Genomic DNA, 18,580 nt, shown 5'->3' on the forward strand with positions numbered 1-18,580 from the left:
AAAAAGCAGAACTGTTGTTGGCACTCACAGCATCGCACAATGCTGCCTGGTCCTGGGAGACAGCCAGAGGTCTCCTGGTCAAATATGCAGCATGATTGAGGTCTGGGCTCTGGAGGGAGGTGTGGAGCCAGAAAACACACAGTCCTCATTCTTGGAAGCAGAGAAAAGCAGCAGGAGGAAGGGACATCTGTATCATCCCCCCTCACTATCTTTCCAGGTCTCCTGTGAAGGAGATCCCCTTGTCCCTCAGAGCTGATGTTCTTTCTCCAATGTTGGCCAGGGAGCATTAGTACAGATGAACACCCTTCCAGGAACCGGAGAGTGATGGGCTTCAAGACTTCAGACTGGATCTCTTGGGAGTTAAATGAGAGCTTTCCTCCTCCATCAATAGAGCAAACGAGGCATCAGCTGTTGCTGGAAGCTGAGCAATGCAGGAGGCAGCTAACACACTCAGGTGATTTTAGATGAACACACCTGTCTCAGAGAAGCTGATCTATTAATCAGAAAAAGGTAAGGAGCCATGGGTGCTCCTGTGAAGGAGCCAGCTCATTGTACATCCGTGCTGCCCCAGATATGGAGTTTGGATGGGATGTCCCTTAGGGGGAAGAGTCAACTTGACCGAACTGCCAGAGTGTTGATTAAACCCCAGTTCACAGTCCTGTAGGGCTAACTCTGCCCTGTGCAGGGAGGTAAGTTGTGCACAGAGCTGCTCTCAGTTGCGAAAAGGCTATTGCAACTTGAGATTGGCTGGTGCAGGGCAGATCCTTCTCCTTAGGGGTACACCTGGAGCAGCATGTGCCTCCACAGGCCAGACCCGCAGCTCTTCAGCAGAGACACACACCAGCTTTACCCTTTCACGATGCCAGCAGGGAAGAGATGAATTTCCCCCATCCCTGTTCCCTTGTTCCTCAGTGGCAAACAGGGGCCACAGTTCAGCACAAGCCTCTCTTCTGGGTCAAGCCTCCTGCCTCCATCCTTGTTGGGGTACTTTCCTGCTTGTTCCACTTTTCAGCTCCTCTGCCTGCTGCTTTGACAGTGGAAGCCGAGTGCCTGTGGGTCTGCAGGTGCTGATAAACTCCAGCCACCTCTGCCCTGAGCAGCGATGCTGTTGCCAGACATTGCCCACTCTGCAGCTAACGCACTGCACGTGCTAAAAAGGCCTCAGAAGGCGAGAGGACACTGTCAGAGCTGCCTGAACTCCTGGCTCGGGAGGTGGGCCATGGGCACAGGATCGGCTGTCTGCCCGAAGAAGGCTGAAATGCCTGGCTCTTCCCATAATCCAAAAGAGCCTGAGGTGGGGCAAGTTGAGAAACGGAATAAAAGACCAAAATAAATAGAGGCAGAGGAGTAATCCTGGTCTCAGGGCTGAAGCAACCATCATCCCAACATTCAGAGGGGGAAGCCAACATCCAACTCTCCCCGACTTCACAACCCACCCCGCCTCACTCCATCCCTCAGCCCCATAGAGACACATTTGTGCCCTCAACTCAGACCTGCTCTCACGCCTCCTCCGCCCAGAAAGAGTGCTGGGAGAGAGAGTGAGGCGCTCGGAGGCCAGTGCTGCTGCTGGATCTGGCTGGGATGGCTCCGCGTGCCTCAGGTGAGGGGTCCATCATCTTCTGCAGGCTGGCGGGCGAGAAGCACAGGGCGGTAGGGAAAGGCCAAAGCAAACCACACAGGGGGCAATTAAATACATGAGAGCTTGGGAGATGCAGATGAATGGAGACACTGAAGCACATGCGGTGCGAGGCAGGATGTTGGGGCCACCGGCACGCAAGGTGGCTGCTGCCTCACGGTCAGGGCCAGCGGTACTGCAGGGAGCTGCAGCCAAAGCCAGGCAGCCCCAGCCAGCGGGAGGGCATGGGGAGACAAGGGGAGCACTGCGGTATAGCATCCACTAAGCTGTGGGCTCTGCAGTAAAGAAAGTAACTGTTCTGGTAGAAATTTGTGCTTTAATATATTTTTGTCTGTTTGTTTGTTTAAAACAAGTTCCCACTTCCCTGAGGAAGCCCTGTCTGACATTCCCAAGGAAACATGGGGGTGATTTTTATCCTCCTTCATTTGCTCTTCACATTTCTTCATTCCTATTTTCTTTCCTTCATTGCTTCTTCTCTGTGTGTTTCTGTTTCTTTCCTTCCTCTCTCTCTCTCTCTTGTGCACGTGCTTTTAAAAAATGTTTGTCTTTATTTTGAAATTTTGTTCTAGACATTATGACTTTCTCAAGGAGTGCTCCAGTTCTGAACCAGATCCCTTTGCGTGGTCATGCCTGTCAGTCTTTGGTAACATATGGACACTTTGGTGTGCCAGTGAGGAGGGGAGGAAGAGGAGCAGAGGTGACTGAGTAGGAAAGGAGCAGGAATGTCTCGGTCCGAAGAAAGGAGCGCTTGCTTGCCATCATCTGAGCAGCACGTAAAGGAAGAAAGTCAATGGGCCACAAAGACAAGGGCTGTGCAGGGCTGGAACACCGCTTCCGGGAAGAGCAACCGCTGCCAGTCAAGAAGAGAGAGAAAGAATTAGTGACGGGATGGATCCAGACCTCATCAAACAAGTCACCTCACAGCAGTTTCTTAGCCTTTCCTCCCACCCTGAGCCACAAAGCACCTCCCATATCTGTTGGAAGATCTTTCTAGTTTCCCCTGGACATTCTCAAGGCTTCCCAAAATTATTTGTTTTCCAACTCACTCAGGAGATAAGGTCAAACCTTGGTTACTTTTGCAATCTGACCCTCCTTTCTTGCCCAGAAGATTCAACTTCAGTCAAACAAAAAGTTGGGCTTGTGCTTTGTTTACAGCTTGGCCATCCTAGGCTGAAACAGACCTTTAACTGTACCTGAAATTTCAAAATGTTTAGGGTGTTCTGACTTTTGTTCCCCCTTTCACCTTTGGAGGTGGGAAAATTGCTGAAAGTGACTCTTCTGTAATGAGGGTTTTTTCCCTTAAAAAAATGGACAAACTGAATCTTGCTCACAAGTTCCTGTTTGCCTCTGCTTTGCATGCTCTGAACATCTGCTCTCCTGCCTACCTGACACATGTTATCCAGAGCACAGGTGTGACTAAAACACAAGGCACACCAGTGATACTCCCCAAGGACTAATGCCTACGTACTGCTTATGCACCTTGCTGTGGCTTCAACCTCAGCCCACCTCGGTAACAGTGGGATTGTCTCCATTTCTGCGATGCTGGCGCCACCATGGTGTGGATGGACTGGAAAGGGGCTGGGAGGAATTAGCTTCAAGTACTGGGAGAGAGGTGATATACACCTCGGGTAGCTTGCTGCCATCCTGCCTGTGCAATACTCTGCCTGGCTGTGCTTCTCTGCTCACAGGGCCATGGGAAGAAGCCCATCCTCCTCCCTGGCTCCAAGCCTCAAAAGGCAGATTGTTTTTTCCCTGGTGAAGGACTGCAGAGGCCATAAGAGCAGAAGGTCTTTCCCTTTCCAAAGCTCCCATACCCAGGGTTTCTGGGAAATAAGATACTGCAGAAGGCTTTAGCTGTTTGGAGATGACGCCTGAACCCAATGTACTGGTGCAGACTTCAGCGTGCTGGTATCTGGCATCACAGTCCCTACAGGATCTGGTTGCTTCTCTGAGCTCGTGCCAACTCACAAAGAACAAGAACAAAGAACAAGTCTGACAGTGCCTCTGCAGATCTCTGCTGATGACCAATCATCTCGTTGAGTTACAGAGCACATGGACCTCTTCCCTGCTGTGCATCCCTCACACACGTTCCTGTATGCACACTCACTCATGCATTTTCCTCTGAGGCACACACACTCTCACCCTTATTCGGTCCGATGGGCTTCCTTGGACAGTCCCCCTTTTTCAGAGTGACATCATCGATGGCAATGTCCCCCTCGTAGCTCGTGCCACGGACGCCTTCGAAGATGATCTGCAAGCAGAGCGTGGGACACAGCCCAGTATTGAGGCTGCAGGTGTGGAGGACCCTTCCTGTTCTGTTGGGCTCTGCAGGGGTGAGCAGGGCACAGGCCAGATCTTATCAGGTCCCCAAGTGAGTGATTCCTTCCTGTTTCTACAGTACTCACAGAATCTGGAGAGCTGAACTTGTGATTCTGTGAGCTTCACTACTTACAGGACCAACCCTGTGTGCTGAGCATCCATTAGAGTAATAAATGAGCACGTGTTGCTCTGCTTTATTAAGTGTGCTGCACTAACCAACCAACACTGAACAGCGCTCACAAGAGTAATGAAATTCTTATTTATTATTTTACAGTACCCAGAAGCATGCTGGGCATTTTTGACACAATGCCACAACTTACCAGCCTGCACAGACCCAGCTCTCACAAAGAACCCTACAACAGCCAAGTGGCTCATTGGGCAAAAAGATCAGACAAAACCCAAACAGTAACCAATCAGCCCGCTTCCTGGGTATTCATAAACGGCTTGATGAGCAGATACAGAATGCCCAGCTCATATTCACAGGTTGTCCTACAGTCCTAAACCGGGGGAACGGTGAGGGTGGGCTTTTGCAGGACATGCTGGAAATCAAAGTCACTTTACACCAACATGCCAGCATCTCCCAGCTGCTCAAGGCCAAGGGACCTGTCACGCAGACCTGGTACCAGAAGGAGATCTTCGACAAGCAGTTTCTGGACCAGCAATGATCAGAGAACTTATAATGCCAAACTGATGCTTGCACATGACAGTATTGGATGGCTTCAGAGAGAAGCAGGTTTGGTTTATGTGCATCCATTAACCTCTTCCCTTGCTCCAGTGACCCTGAGGGTGGAGAGCTCCCAGCACCATCCCTGTGCCCAGCCAGTCCCTGTGCCATGGAGGCAAATGTCTGCTGAGAAGTCTCCTGCAGCCCATGGCACGTGGACAGGACAAATGACAGGTGTCTCCTTGGCTGTGGCCTTGGCTTACCTGGAAGGGCCCGGGAGGGTTTATGGGCACGTGTGCTTGCTGCCACATGTTGCCCCGGTTCCCGCTGAGGGACCAGACCTGGGTGTCGATGGCTCGCTTGTTCCTCACACGGACCAGCAAGTTCAGGGAGCCTGCAAAAGAGAAACCAGGCACTGGTTGTTGCCTGTGCCAGGCTGGCACCTGGCATAGGTCTGGTGCTCAGCCTCCAGGCACAGCTGAATGCCCCAGCTGGCCCAGGGACAGCCTGCAGAGCCCCAGTGGGAGCCTCTGGAGGGAGCCTGCCTTCTGGGTACATGTGACAGTTCCACTGGCAATGTTTCATCCCTCTGGGCTATCCAAGGGAGGACACAGACCCAGGTGAAGACAGAGAGAACAGGAACAGGAAGCAGCAGTCTGTAGCATGGCTGGGGCGGCACACAAAGAGGGTGGCAGAAATGCTAGCTGCAAGACACCTCCAGAGGCATCTCATCTGACCTTCTGCTTGAAGCTGTCTCCAGCTTTATATGAGGCCTGGCCAAGTCTTAAAATTCCCTGAGGAAATCAACCTTTCATAATGTCCAATATGAACCTCCAGTTGTGGCCACTCTTCCCCATTAAATTGCCTAGCATTACTGATAAGATTTTGTCTCTGTTATCGTTGAAATTGCCCTTCAAATAGCTGGGGACCAAGGGCTAATAGCAGCCTCCTCTTTTCCAGTTGCCTCAACCTCTCTTTCCAAAAACTTCTGCTCTTGGCCTTTGACCATTCTGATGCCTCTACACTGGATCTGCAACAGTTTCTTTACATCTCCCTTGAATGGGGTAGCCCAGGACACACATTTGCCTCTCCGCGTTCGTCACTGATACCTGACGTACACTATGCAGCTTAGAGCCCTCTTCCTGCCCTGGCCCTGGCCCTCAGCTGAAGAAATGTGACCTGTCTCCTCAGTCTCCCCTTGCCCTGGAAGCAGCCTTGGAGCGAGCAGCCATTCTTTGCTAGTGCTGGGTAGCATTTGCCTCTACCATGCTACTGCTACCATCTCAGCCCCACGTTTTCAGAGGGACGCAAAAACCCTGTGAATCAACACCCACCTCTGAGATCTTTCAAACAAAGCAATTCTCAAAAGGCTTCATCTGCTGTTAAACCAAAACCAAGGCAAAGCAATCTCAAAGCATTTCCAGTTCTCACGTTGAAAACAGTGTCACAGCTTGCTACCCTCCACTCACAAACGAAACCATCTCGGTTTGCCTTCTTGCAGCATCTTTTTACTAATCCCCTCAGTTGACTTTCTTTCCCTTTTTCGTTTCAGTGAAAAAAACATTTTTAAACATTCACTCAGGGTTGACTTGAAGCTTTTTTTCTCTTATTTATTTTTCCATTCAGCTGCCAAACCAAAAAATCAATTACAGCTCTAGTCACACTGTTGCTTGTAAGTGTTTCTGGTCTCTCTACACAGACATATTACACCTGAAAGCAGAGAGGCAGTAATTACCCTTACTTATATGTCCACAGCCTGTCTGTGCTTGGGATGCTGCATTCCCACCTGGGTACGCCCTTCTGAGGGGCAGCAGCAGAGAGATGGCAGGGGAAGAGACCAGGAAAGAGACTTTCCTATGTAACCTCCTTCCTACATGATCCCTGGGAATTCATCATTCTCAGCACATCAGCCCTGGGGGCACTGTGTGAGAGACAGGGACCTGTAAGTACCCTCGTCAAGTACCAGAGAAAAAGAGCTGTGAGTTCAGAGATGCACAATAAAGATGATGAAATGTTTATATTCTGAGTGTCTGACTTACAAGAAAAGGTTAAAAGAATGAAATATGTGTATAATTTAGTAAACTGGGGAAAGAGTGGGATGTTTTTGCCTGCAAATGTTCAGAAGTCTTAGCACTGAGGCTAGCTGAGAAAACTAGGTGAAGGCCTGATGGGACAGGGAGAGCACATCCTATTCCTTTCCCTGGTGATACTCAGTTTGGGATGCACACCACAACCCAAGATATGAGGTGAAAGAACTTGTTTCTCTCTGTCTTGAGACCAGCTGGCTCTGCACAGCTTTGGGGAGACAGATGTAAGTGACTGGGATCTCGAGTGAGCTTTGAGACAACGGTTTCTTTTTGTGCAGTCCCTGCCCTCAGGACTTTTCCTATGAGGGAAAGTCTCTCTAAGAAGGATGCCCAGTCCTCACGGAGGCCCTTAGCCAAACTGATGGCATGTGAGGAACTAGATAACATCATGAATCAGTGTCAACAGGAATGTGTTCAGAGGAGCTAATTACAGACACTAGAACTGGTGAGGTGAGAGACTGAGAGTGAATGAAGAATTAATATGAAGCTGCTAGCAAGCGAGGATTAAAACCAACTGTTGTCTATTCTACCCTCATCTAGGGACTTGCAGCGAGGATTAGCTGTGCAAGAACCTGGCTGGGTAGTCAGCACTGGGACAAATCAGGCGGCAAATGAACTTTGATACCCTAGGAAAAAAAAGCAAAGGTGAAATAGAAAGAGACCCAGAGAAGCATCTGGAATGCAAATTAGTGCCCCAAAGGCACTGGCTGTAAATGTCTGGCCTAAACCCAAACCAAACCTGAGCATATCCTGGCTCACAGCTCCATGTCTTTGCAGCATCAGGAAAAAAGTTTCAACCTTTTGGCCCCTAAATTGCCTAATAGAACAATACTAAATATGAGCAGGCATTCTTCAAATGGCTCACAACTGGGAAGGAAGCTCCGTTATCTGGTCACAACATGCAGTGTTTCACCACTCCTGTCTACACATGGAAAACTGAAGGTCAAAACAGATGAACAACATGCCCACGACTGTCTTACAAATCAGAGTTGTGAAGAGAGTTGGATCTCATGGCCCTATCTGCAATTCCTGATGAGTTACAGAGTCTTCCTCAGGCTGCAGATAAACCACATCACCTCCCTTTCCCAGTAATGCTGTCACTGTGAATGTGCTTCTGGGAGGTGTGACACAGACTAAAGGACTTCAAACTGAACAGGGATGAAGTCTCTCCCTGACCTGAACCAAGTATGCAGTGTTGTAGATGTTAAAGATTGTGCAGGTCTTCTGCTTTACTCCTTTCTACTGTGTGTCAGTCTGCCACAAGCTGCTAGTCAGGTTTGAGGGCATGTAGCCTGTGATGGAGACACTTGGAAATGAACCTTCAGATCTGAGCTCCAGGCAGAGCCATAAAACATTCTAGTCATGGACTACAGAAAGCTACAAGTTGTCTTTCCAATTGCTCAGAGCTTCTTTATCTCTGTTTTTCAGTCTGGACCCAAAAGTCAACTATGTAATGGAACAAGTGCTGCAGGGCTTTGTGTTTTCCAAGGGAAAGCTTTGGGTTCAGCCCACTGCCATAAAACCAAATGTTGTTCTGGGATCCCATCTACAGTCATGCAAATCCTTAGATTAAGTCTCAGTCTACGTAGATATTGGCATCCATAGCTCCTGGTCTCTGGCAAATTCACACCTGCCCACACTCTGTGCAATCTAGCAATATCCATCTCATGCCTTATTAATCACCTTCACTCCCTGTGTAGCTTTCAACACATCACTCAAGTTCAGACCAAGCCAGCTACCTGATGCTTGTAAGGTGCTCTCCTAGAGCACAGACTCTATACCTAAATCCTGCTTTGCAGGAGGAAGTGGCCAACATGAGGTGTGAGGAGCCCATTAACAGCTGTGGACTGACTTGCTGCATGATCCTTAGAAAACTGCTTTTACCTACTTTTATCTGCTGAAATGACATGATGACAATAACAATCAAGGATAATAATGCTCACTCAGAGAGGAACTGAGAAACATAGGAAAAAAATTTTACGAGACCTGAGCAAGAAGACACGAGGGAAAAGAAGGGCCTGAGCTCTTCTGCCTTTCTAGTCGTCACAAATTGAAGAGAAAACAAAGTGGGACTTGCTCTCCAACCCCTATGCCTCCATCAGTGGAGATGTGAAAAGCCCATCAGGGGGTTCTCCAGTGCCAGCTAATGCAGCCACTCCTTTTGCCTGGTTTTGTGCTACAATCGTGCCTAGTTTCCTATATCAGAGTCCAAATCCAGCCAGCCAGTTTTGTCACCTATTTGTGTCATTGTCTTCCTTTCCCCATTTCCCCCATCAGATGTGCCTGGCATTTCCTAAGGGCACCTTCTGGTCAGGCAGAAAGATGGGTCATCTATCTGCTGCTAAATCTCTCCAGCTGACCAGAGGCAGTCAAACACAAAAGGGAAATCCCAGGATGCCAGCAATCCTGGTGTTACCTCTCCCCATACAAGTCAATCTCTGCATTTTTCTTGTAATCTGTAATTCTTCCCAATTCAAAGGGAGAATAAAGGCCAGTGAGGAGTGATGAGGAAGAGCGAGCCTTCTGCTGGCTGCCTTTAAGACCAGAGCTGGCATTTCAAAAGAGTGGCACTCACACAAAAGAGCACCAGCTGAGCTGCCAGATAGACTAGCCCAAGGGATGTCTTTTAAATGTTACCTTCTCACAACAAGAAAAGGTCTTCTCTCAGTTTCCACAGGATGGGGATTTCACTGCTGTCTTGAATGGCAGCATAGATCCAGAACAGGCGGCATAGGGCAGCACTGTCTGTAAGGGTGGGGCCAGGGGCATGGGATAGCAGAGAAGGCAGAGGCTTTCTCGAGAGCTGTCCATGGGGTAGTAGTGGGGAGGGTGATAGGGTGGGGAAAAGCTGAGGCACAGCTTGGTTTACTCAGCTTGGATGGAGGGCAGGCAGCTCGAGTGGCTCGGAAGCAAATGGAGGACGACTCTCAGCTGCACACCGAGAGAGAGGGTACTGTGCCAAGTGCAGCAGAGATCAATGAGATGGGTAGGGAGGCTGTGGAGATCCCCAGCCAGGAGCCTGGCTGCCACCCTCCCAAGAGACCTGCTGGAAATCCTGGCTGCATCCCCAGCTTGGGTTTGGCACCCAACTGGGAATCCAGGGTTGAAAGCTCCCGTGGAAATTCCCACAGTATTTTAACTACAGGCAAGACAGCTTAAGAAGAAGAAAGGAGAGGACTCAGGCCTTGTACAGCCTGGCAGAGTCACTTGCAGACTCAATATGAGGGCTAAAGCCAGGATAAAGAGAAAATATCTCTTACATTTTGAACAGGGGCCCTGAACACTTTCTTAAATGTGGTTTAGCGTTAACACCACTGATGGCAAACTAAAAACCCAAAGCTTAGGGCAGGCAAATCCCAGGAGTGAACGACAGTCCCCTGAAAGAATCTATTACTGTTCATAATCCCCGCAACAAAACCAGGGCTCTCCTCTCATTTAAACGGATGTTAATGAATAACAGCCAGTGTCAGACTGGTGTTCTCAGTTACAGTGATGTGGGGGAAAGTTACTGCTCCAATAGACAGAAAGCAGAGGGTGGAAAAATAATTGTAGCACAGACAGAGATGGAGAAATAATATCAGCTTATACTGACTCATAATTTCTAGGAATGTAAGCTGTCTTTGTGCCATGACAGGATATGTTTACTTGTGATTTCATAAGTCTCTAATGATGCTTCCTCTATGAACATACTTGAAGTAAGGCAGTGAAAGCCTCTTGGCTTCTTTCCATTCCTGATCACAGAGTGCTTGATTTGCACGTGTCTTTGATCTCAGCTTGGTGCACAGGGTCCCCAGTGTCCAGTCACAGGGTCACTACACAGACACCCTCCTGTGGTCACGGTTTCTGTAACTTCAAAGCAGGAGGGTTCAGAGTGCTCATCAACAGCAAGAAAATGGAGCCTTGGTCAGAGTTTGGCAAGCACCACTATCACACCTCTAGTCAGGAGGCATCCCCATCAGCTTTAGAGAGGCACTGAGCATGTTTGGTGCTGTGCCACAGACCAGCTAATTGCTACAGGACACTCCTTTTTCTTCATTACAGTGGGAAAGCTATAGTGAAAGAGATCAGAGGAACAGAAGCCTCCAGTCCCTTGCTGTGGCTGAGATTTTCTGGGGATATAAATAGCAATATGGTAAGTTTTGATTCCACTATAGCAAACCTGTGAAAATTACAAATACCTGGCTACAGGGAATTTTCTTTCGATGTTACTGTGGATATCAAAAATCAAACACATTTCCACCCTTGGCCTCCTTAAACCACCATCAAATGAGCATGGGCTTGGAGCAATATCCCCTGACATGGCAAAGCCAATTGAACAGATTGATCTATGATCCATCACTATCTGACCTGCCAGGCGTGCATATGAATTTGGGGATGGAGGGAATGCATTAGCAGAGAAGTAACAACACCGTGCTGTCAAGAAGCAAAGTGGACACGTGGCTGGACCCCTGAGGGCAATGTGCTAGGTGAGTGGACCTGGGCATGCAGGCAGTGGGGTAAATGCAATGGTATGCTCATGTCTGCCTCAGGATGAGGAATGAGAGTGCTAAAGGGAGGAAGGCGGGCTAACTACATCTACAGGTCCCTTTCTCCAGCATATCCCCACCTGTCTGTGTACATAGACAGCAGATGGTGATATGGTGGGAGCAGACTTGCAATGGAGCTATGCTTGAGCTCCTTTGCTCATTTGATCCTTGGTCTAATTAGAGAAAGTGTTGGCATTGAAAGATGAACGATACAAGACTTTCATCTTTGATACTGTGTGTACAGAACAAAATCCTGCCACCTCTTTTTATGGCAAATTCCCTCAGAGGTTGTTTGTGACCAGCAACCGGCTGTCTATGTGCAGACAACGCGATATGGTTTAAGGAATTCAAAAAAGGGAGAAAAAAACCCCTCCATGCTCCATAATGTTAAATTTACACTACCTCAGAGGAACAAAAGCCCATACAACATGCAGTTAGAGGAGTGCAGAGGGAGCATACGGAGTTTGGCATTTAAAAGACAAGAATCAGGAGTCCTCGGGCTTTTCACCAACTTCAAGTCCATTTCATTACTCCATCTTGCTAAATCACATCCCTTTCCTGTGCTGAAATGTTTTTCAGGAGCCTATGTGGACAGAGTCTGCTTCCCCATAGGACAGATGGGTGTCTGGGCCTCAGCACCAAGCGCAGCTGTGTTCTCACAGCCCTCGAGTGCCGCTGCGGGCAGCAGCTCTGCTCCTGTGTGCCAGCTGACCACAGCGCCTGCCCACTGCCAGCCCAGGAGGCTTCATGCCAATTCACAGCACATAGAATCACAGAATGGTAGGGGTTGGAAGGGACCTCTAGAAATCAACTGGTCCGATCTCCCTGATAAATCAGGTTCATGTTGATCTGGCCACAGGATTAGGCTGGGAACAGGTTCCCTTTGCCTATCATCTGCCAAGCCATAGTTCTGCTTGCCCTCAGTTCAAACAGTCTAATAGTGACCAGATCCTCAGTTTCACCACACCTCCTGCAGACCTCTGTTCTCTGTAGGCAGAGTGAGGCAAGCAGGCAGGATAGTACCTATGACCCTCTCAGCTAAATGTGTGCTTATATACATCCCAGCAAAGCAGAAAACAAACAGTATCCTGAGCCAAGCAGGTCGCCAAACACCTGTGCTCCAGCACACGTCCCCCTCACTCGCCAAGCTCAGCGCGTGGGGATCACATAGCCTCACCACAACTTACTCTTCTCAGCCCCAGCTTGGAGGCTGCTGATGCTTTCCCAGAGAGCTGGTCATTGACCTACATCAACGGGACTTGAGAATCCTCCAGTAATCTAAGGTAAATGATGTGTGTGTCCCCTGCTTGGTTACTGAGCAGGATGGTGCTTTAGCTGCCTTGGTGGCCTCTTTGCCCCCTCGCAGCCACAAATGTGCTGCCAAGACCTGTTCTTGCATGGTGATTCTCCACCATGAGATGGAGATTCCCTCTGGGGTTCATCCAGCCTTGCTACGGTCTCCTCCATGCTGGTATATGCAGCACACTGTCTGAAGGCACTGTCTGGATGCAAAAAAGCTCCCACTTACTCTCTGTTCTCCTCGCCATGATAATTCATGCTAATATTCCAGCTCCTTGTGCGACTCCCTCCATAATGAATATTTGTGATAATTTACAACATCTGTCTGTCCATACACCTCTCTACACAGAGATTCTTTCTCATGGGATTTCTCACTCTTCAGGAAATACCACCAGTCCCAAAAAGGAGGAATTTGCATTACAGGAAAAAACACATATTAGTTGGAAACATCTCCTGTTTTATACTCCAGGCTTGCCTAAACAGCTTTTCTTTATCCAGAGATCCTTGTAAAGGCTAAGGATGTGCACCCTTGGAGATATTCCCATCTAAGAAGGAGAAGATGTAGGTGTGGAAAGGAGTTCTCCTTGTCATTTTTAGCAGAACTCCACCTCTCGAGATTGAGAACGACCTGTACTACTCCTTATCTAAGGTCTGCCCTTTTGTTCCTAGCAAGGATCCCATGTCCAAACACACACACAGATGTGGTCTGCTTGAAGCCATGGTGCAGGATGAGATATGTCCTGGCCTAAATGCACTCCTCCTCTATCCATCCATCCCTAAGAAAGGAGTTCTGATCTTTCCACAGCCACTGCTTCTACCCATGTAGCCAGAGAGTTTGTCCTTGGCTTTTGGAATATGCCAGAGGGGATGCACCTACAAAGCCCTGACTCCTTCAGCACAAGGCAGGCAACTTATGTGCGCAGCATAACAGCCCAGCCCTTCTGCCTTTTTTTGTGGTCCTAATCCTCCCAAACACTGCACTGTCCTGCCCTTAATTTAATGAGCAATTGTGGGATGATTTCTGCACCATTTCTGGTGGGCATATGGGGCAGAGGGATAGAAGGCATGCAAACCAGCCTTTATGGGGCGTATGAGGGGAAAGAGGAGCTTGGCCCAGCTTCAGCTGCTGGCAAAACCACCACAATTGCTATGTCCAGTCTGGGCTCCAAAGGAGGCCCAGAGGTTGATTTGGTGGGATCAGACTCCTGTTTGTCCTGACTAGGAAGACAGCCAGTGTACGTCTTTGACAGATGTGTCAACCTCTCTCTCCTGACCTAGCAGCCTGCATCACTTACTGCTCTCTTAAAGCTGATTGCTGTAGATCAGAGAATCTAAAATGAATCTCAAACCCCAGAATGACCTGTCTGGATTGTGGTCCCAGGGCCCTATAAAGAGTAGAAATCAGACCATGATTTCTTATTACAGGACCAGGTCCAAGGCAGGACTGGAGATCTACTCTGATGTTGGCCGGTCTGTGGGTAAGATCATTGTACTTTGTGTCTCAGGCAAGTGAGCTGCAGCAGCCCATCCTTCTTCCCCTCTTATATTTCCTGGAACCAAGCAGATTGAAGGTGGCCAGGCAGCAACCTTCCTTCTTACTGGTGCTGTACCTGGCGGTCCCCAGAAGTGCTGGGTACTACCTTAGGGAGGAAAGGCCAGCCTGGGGGAAAATGGGAGTACCAAGAACAGAGAAAGGAAACTGTGCATAGGGAACTTTTCAAACCAGTTTTGTAGACTCAAGAAGTGGGGTGAACCATAGTTGCTGTGAGGTTTGCTTGCTCCTTGTTCACCCTCTGTTTTGTGACGTGCCCAGAAGCCTCCAGGCAAATGCTCTCTCTTCTCCTGGCTTTGATAACAAACCTTTTCATCTTTCCCACCAGAGACAGCTGGGTCCTTTACGCAATTCATGTGCTCAGCTCTCAGTCTGAGAGCACGCAGTACACTCAGCTTGCTCAGATGAGCTGAAACAGAAGTCTGCTTCATAGGCACTGCCAGGTTTAAAAGAGCATAACAGCCAGATGGGGGATGGGGGGTGGTCTGCCTGCCTCCCTTCTCTGGACAGGCTTTGCAAACACCTCAACCAGAGAGGAAGGAGCCTCCCAGAGCCCCCAAAATACAAGTGGGGTGTGTGGGAGTGTTCCTGACAAAAATCCTGCAGAAGCAGCTGTACTTATGCTGAGGAGGACTTTGCCTGTCACTTCTCCATCCCAATTATCAACCTATTTCCCCGTCATCAGCCGGTCTGTGGTCTCTCTGTCCCGGGAGCCAAGCACAGGGCAGCTGTACGGCTGCAGGGCTTGGAGCAGATGGGCTGTTTTAGTGCGATGCTGAAGCCAGCGAGACAGCAGGAATGAGCAGCTGAGATCGCATATTCTTCCTGTTGAACTGAAGACACCACTCAAAATCTGTTCTCAGGCCTGATTCAAGAAGACATGAGAGATGAATGTTTCAGGCCTGGGAAGTTGTTTGCTGAAGGAAGGTTGTTAGAGTAGGTCATGTTCCCAGCTTGAGGCAGGATGCATTACAGCAAGAGACCCCTTTTCCCATGTCATGCCTGCCTGTACTTTTACCAGAAAACATCTAAGTGACTGGCAGAGACAATGAGACTCTCAACCTGGATCTGCAAACTCCTTCAATTCAAGTGCTGGGATGCCTCACTGCAGAGCTCTCTTTGGGAGAGTCAGTCACTCCTCAAGTAACTGTGATGACTGACAACTTGTTTAGCATTTTTTTTCTCTTCTGGGAAGCATTTACATGTTACAAAATCATGTCTTGTTGAAGTCAAATAATAGACTGGGATGGTTGCACAGCAGTTGCAAGACAGTTGTGCTTTCTGTCCCCCCAGTCTTTATTCTGATAGAACATCCAGGGGGTGTCTCCAGATGTGCACCTGGAATCCTCATCTTCAGTCTCCACTTGTACAATACGGCACTAGTGAAATAGTTAATGGTCCGTGGAGGGAAGAGTAACCTGGGAGTGCTAAAGAAGTTGCTGGATATGCACTAAGGGCTCCTGTTTCCTCTTAAGTGCCTGTTAAGTTTTGTATTTAGCAATTTCAGGACCTGAATAATTGATGCAACACCTGATGTCTCAGGAGACGATCAGGTTGCAGTATATCCTTACAGACACTCAACTTTGTGCAAGGCGGCTGCTGCTGCTGTGAGCTGAGTATGAATGGAAGGATGCTTTCCTGAGAGCCTGGAGGAAGGGTACAGAGATCATAGCAGCTTCCCACCAGTCAAGTAATAGCAACTCCAATCAAGTGAGCAGGAGCAGAGGTGATCTGTGGATACCCAGAGCATCTTCAAATGAATTGGTGTCACCAGCCTGTGCTCCTGACAGCCTTCACAACAAATCCTGCAGCAGGAATGTGGTTAGATCACGATTGGTAAGACAGAAGAGGAGGACTTTTGAAGAAGGCAACATTTCAGTGGCTTATTTGCTCTCAGAACTTGATTCAGTGATGCACTTTTAGGGAGGTGCGAGGACAAGGTACTAAGCAGAATGCCCACACCAACATGAAGACACATTATTCATGGAATAAAAATTACATATAACCAGTTTACATCTGAATAACCTTCTCTCTTCTCCATGTCTTCTTCAGCTTTACATGCCAAGCTCTTCAGCATCAGGATGACTCAGTCGCACATCTGCAAGCCATGTCAAGCATGCCATTGGTGCTCTTTCTAAGTAAATATCCAATGAAGTTGTAGACACATAGTATATACTAGGCTCCAGCAAGAGTAACTGAAGAGAGTTCTCTGCCCTTGCTTATGCATGAAGTTTGAGCAGATGATGTATTGGTCCCATCTGGTCTTAATAATCTTTAAATCTATGGCTCTAATCCAAAGTTCACTAAGTATTTAGAAAAACAATGACTTAACTGTCTTTGGTTCAGAGTCGCTGTATTGAACTTACAGGGCTTGAATGACACTTTACAAATATATGGTTATCTTGCCAGAAATTTATAGTCCTTGCTCATGACCATGGTAGCTGACCAACATCCAAAAAAACCAAGCAGATACTACCAAAGAGACCACAGATTATCCAAAAGGTTGATGTCATAGGCCACAGGAAGCTGCTGGATAGCTGCACAAAACATTAGTCAAATGCAGGCCTACTGATGGAGGAGTAAAGCCTCTTGGTAAAGCCAAGAATCATCTGAATAAGTGGACAAAGAATGAGTATTAAAAAAAATGAATACATTTGCTTCATTACAAACTGTTCACTCTAACTGCAACTTGTTTTCAAGAGCCTAGAGGGAAATTAATTGTACTCATTAGGAAAATCAGCATCCCCTCAATCAATCCAGTGATGCAGTCTCTACTACGTAGAGTTATTGCACTGGAGACAATGGCTTGGATTTCATGAACCATGCATTTGTATATAAGGCAAATGTGATATATATCCACCAGAATGCAGCTTCCTGCCGGGTGCCACCGGTAGCAGGGTGCTGTGTTCATAAACAAGATTTGGGCAGGAACAAGGGAGCTACAATACTGAATCTTAGAAAAACAGCCATGTTCGTGGTTCAGATTGCTTTTCCATTGACATGACTGGTATCTATCAATCTGTGTGACCTGACAGCTCTGACTGTGGTCACTTGTCAGAAACAAAATGTCGACATGTTGCATCTGTGCTAACACTGACTCCTCTGTCTGGTCATTCACCACGACCTCTCAGACACACCTCTGCACTGGTTGAACCATTTGAATTAAAGAAGTAAAGAAGAAATTGGTTTTGGCAAGCCTTCCAGATCTGTGTTTTCCTGCTCAGTGAGAGGGCATCAGTGGTGACACCACCAGTATAAGTGGCCTGCCTAAAACCCAATTACCTCTGAGAAGCAGCGTATGGCTTTTTTGAACTTGGATGCTGTAGCAAGTGATCTGATCAGATCTCATCGTTTCTAGTGACTCAGAACCAAAATTCCTCTTAATTAATCCCAAGCACTGTTCTTCAGAGTATCTTAGAATAGAATGGAGTAGAAAAGAAAAAAAGAGAAAAAAAAAGAGAGAAAAAGCAAAAAGGAAGAAGAAAAAAAGTAAAAAAGAAAATGTAAAATACAATACATGTGAAAATAGAGTAGAACAGAATAGGACTAGCCTAGACTACACTAGAACAGAACAGAATAGAACGGCGCAGTTGGAAGGGGCCTGCAAACACCATTTAGTCCAACTGCCTGATCACTTCCATCACCTCTCTAGGAAGCCTGTTCCATTGTCTCAGTAAGGAAACATTTCCTAATATTTAGTCTGATTCTACTCTTATGCAGCTTTGAATCACTCCCATGCATCCTATCATTGGATACCAGGGAGAAGAGCTCATCACCTCTCCCTCCCCTTCACCTCCTCAAGAAGCTGTAGAGATAAATGAGTAGTTTACATTTTCACTGGAAGCTTCCCATCCTAATGATACATAGGCCAGACTTGGTGGGAGTGCTCAGCTAAGGTCTTTGTCAGTACTAAGCTGGAATAACAGCACCTTTAACTCTCCAAGAGTTTCACAGATGCTGGACACATGCCAGAAAATAAGTCTGTACCCTGATTTCTGAGACATGAACTGGCAAAGGTAAGACTGTGACACTGCTAGTGCAGAAAAGAGGCTTAAAGCACAAAATATTGTAAGCCAATATGCAATGTCTTCAGACGTTGCTTTTAACCCGGCCCAACTCTTAAAGCTCAGGAAGTGCCAGTTTCACTGCAGGATGCAGCTCAAGAGTCCCATCTTGGCAAGCACCCCAAGGTGAGGTAGGGTCTTTGACCTCTCTCCTCCTTAAGGCTGGATCTTGTAAGCCTGTGTGCAGTGACTATCTTCTATTAAAAATACTGCAAAAATAGTTTGAAAAGTGTCTACCTATGAGCTCATAAATCAGAAGGAGGCTAAAAAATGTTTGGGTACATCACTACTTGCATGTAGGTACCCCTGTGAAAAAATAAACTCTTGAACACAGATGTTTACCCTATGAGCACAGTTACTAGCTCATGAGGTAGGGAGTCATAGCATTAGCAATCACTGGCTACCACAGGGACAAGAGCCACGCAGAAAACAA

General features: G+C 47.8%; 1 protein-coding gene across 1 annotated transcript in view; it reads right to left on the minus strand.

The window, feature by feature from the left end:
- Positions 1-2,262: 2,262 nt before the first annotated feature.
- The window catches only part of MDGA1 (MAM domain containing glycosylphosphatidylinositol anchor 1), a 147,827-nt gene continuing 131,509 nt past the window's right edge, over positions 2,263-18,580 (minus strand). The window contains exons 15-17 of the mRNA XM_061990184.1: positions 4,883-5,013; positions 3,779-3,887; positions 2,263-2,486 (exon numbers count right to left, since the gene is read on the minus strand). Coding sequence (XP_061846168.1) covers positions 2,395-2,486; positions 3,779-3,887; positions 4,883-5,013 — 332 coding nt within the window. The 3' untranslated portion in view covers positions 2,263-2,394. The remainder of the gene's footprint in view (positions 2,487-3,778; positions 3,888-4,882; positions 5,014-18,580) is intronic.

The sequence above is a fragment of the Colius striatus genome, chromosome 2, assembly GCF_028858725.1.
Source record: "Colius striatus isolate bColStr4 chromosome 2, bColStr4.1.hap1, whole genome shotgun sequence".
In the NCBI taxonomy this organism is placed as follows: Eukaryota; Metazoa; Chordata; class Aves; order Coliiformes; family Coliidae; genus Colius; species Colius striatus.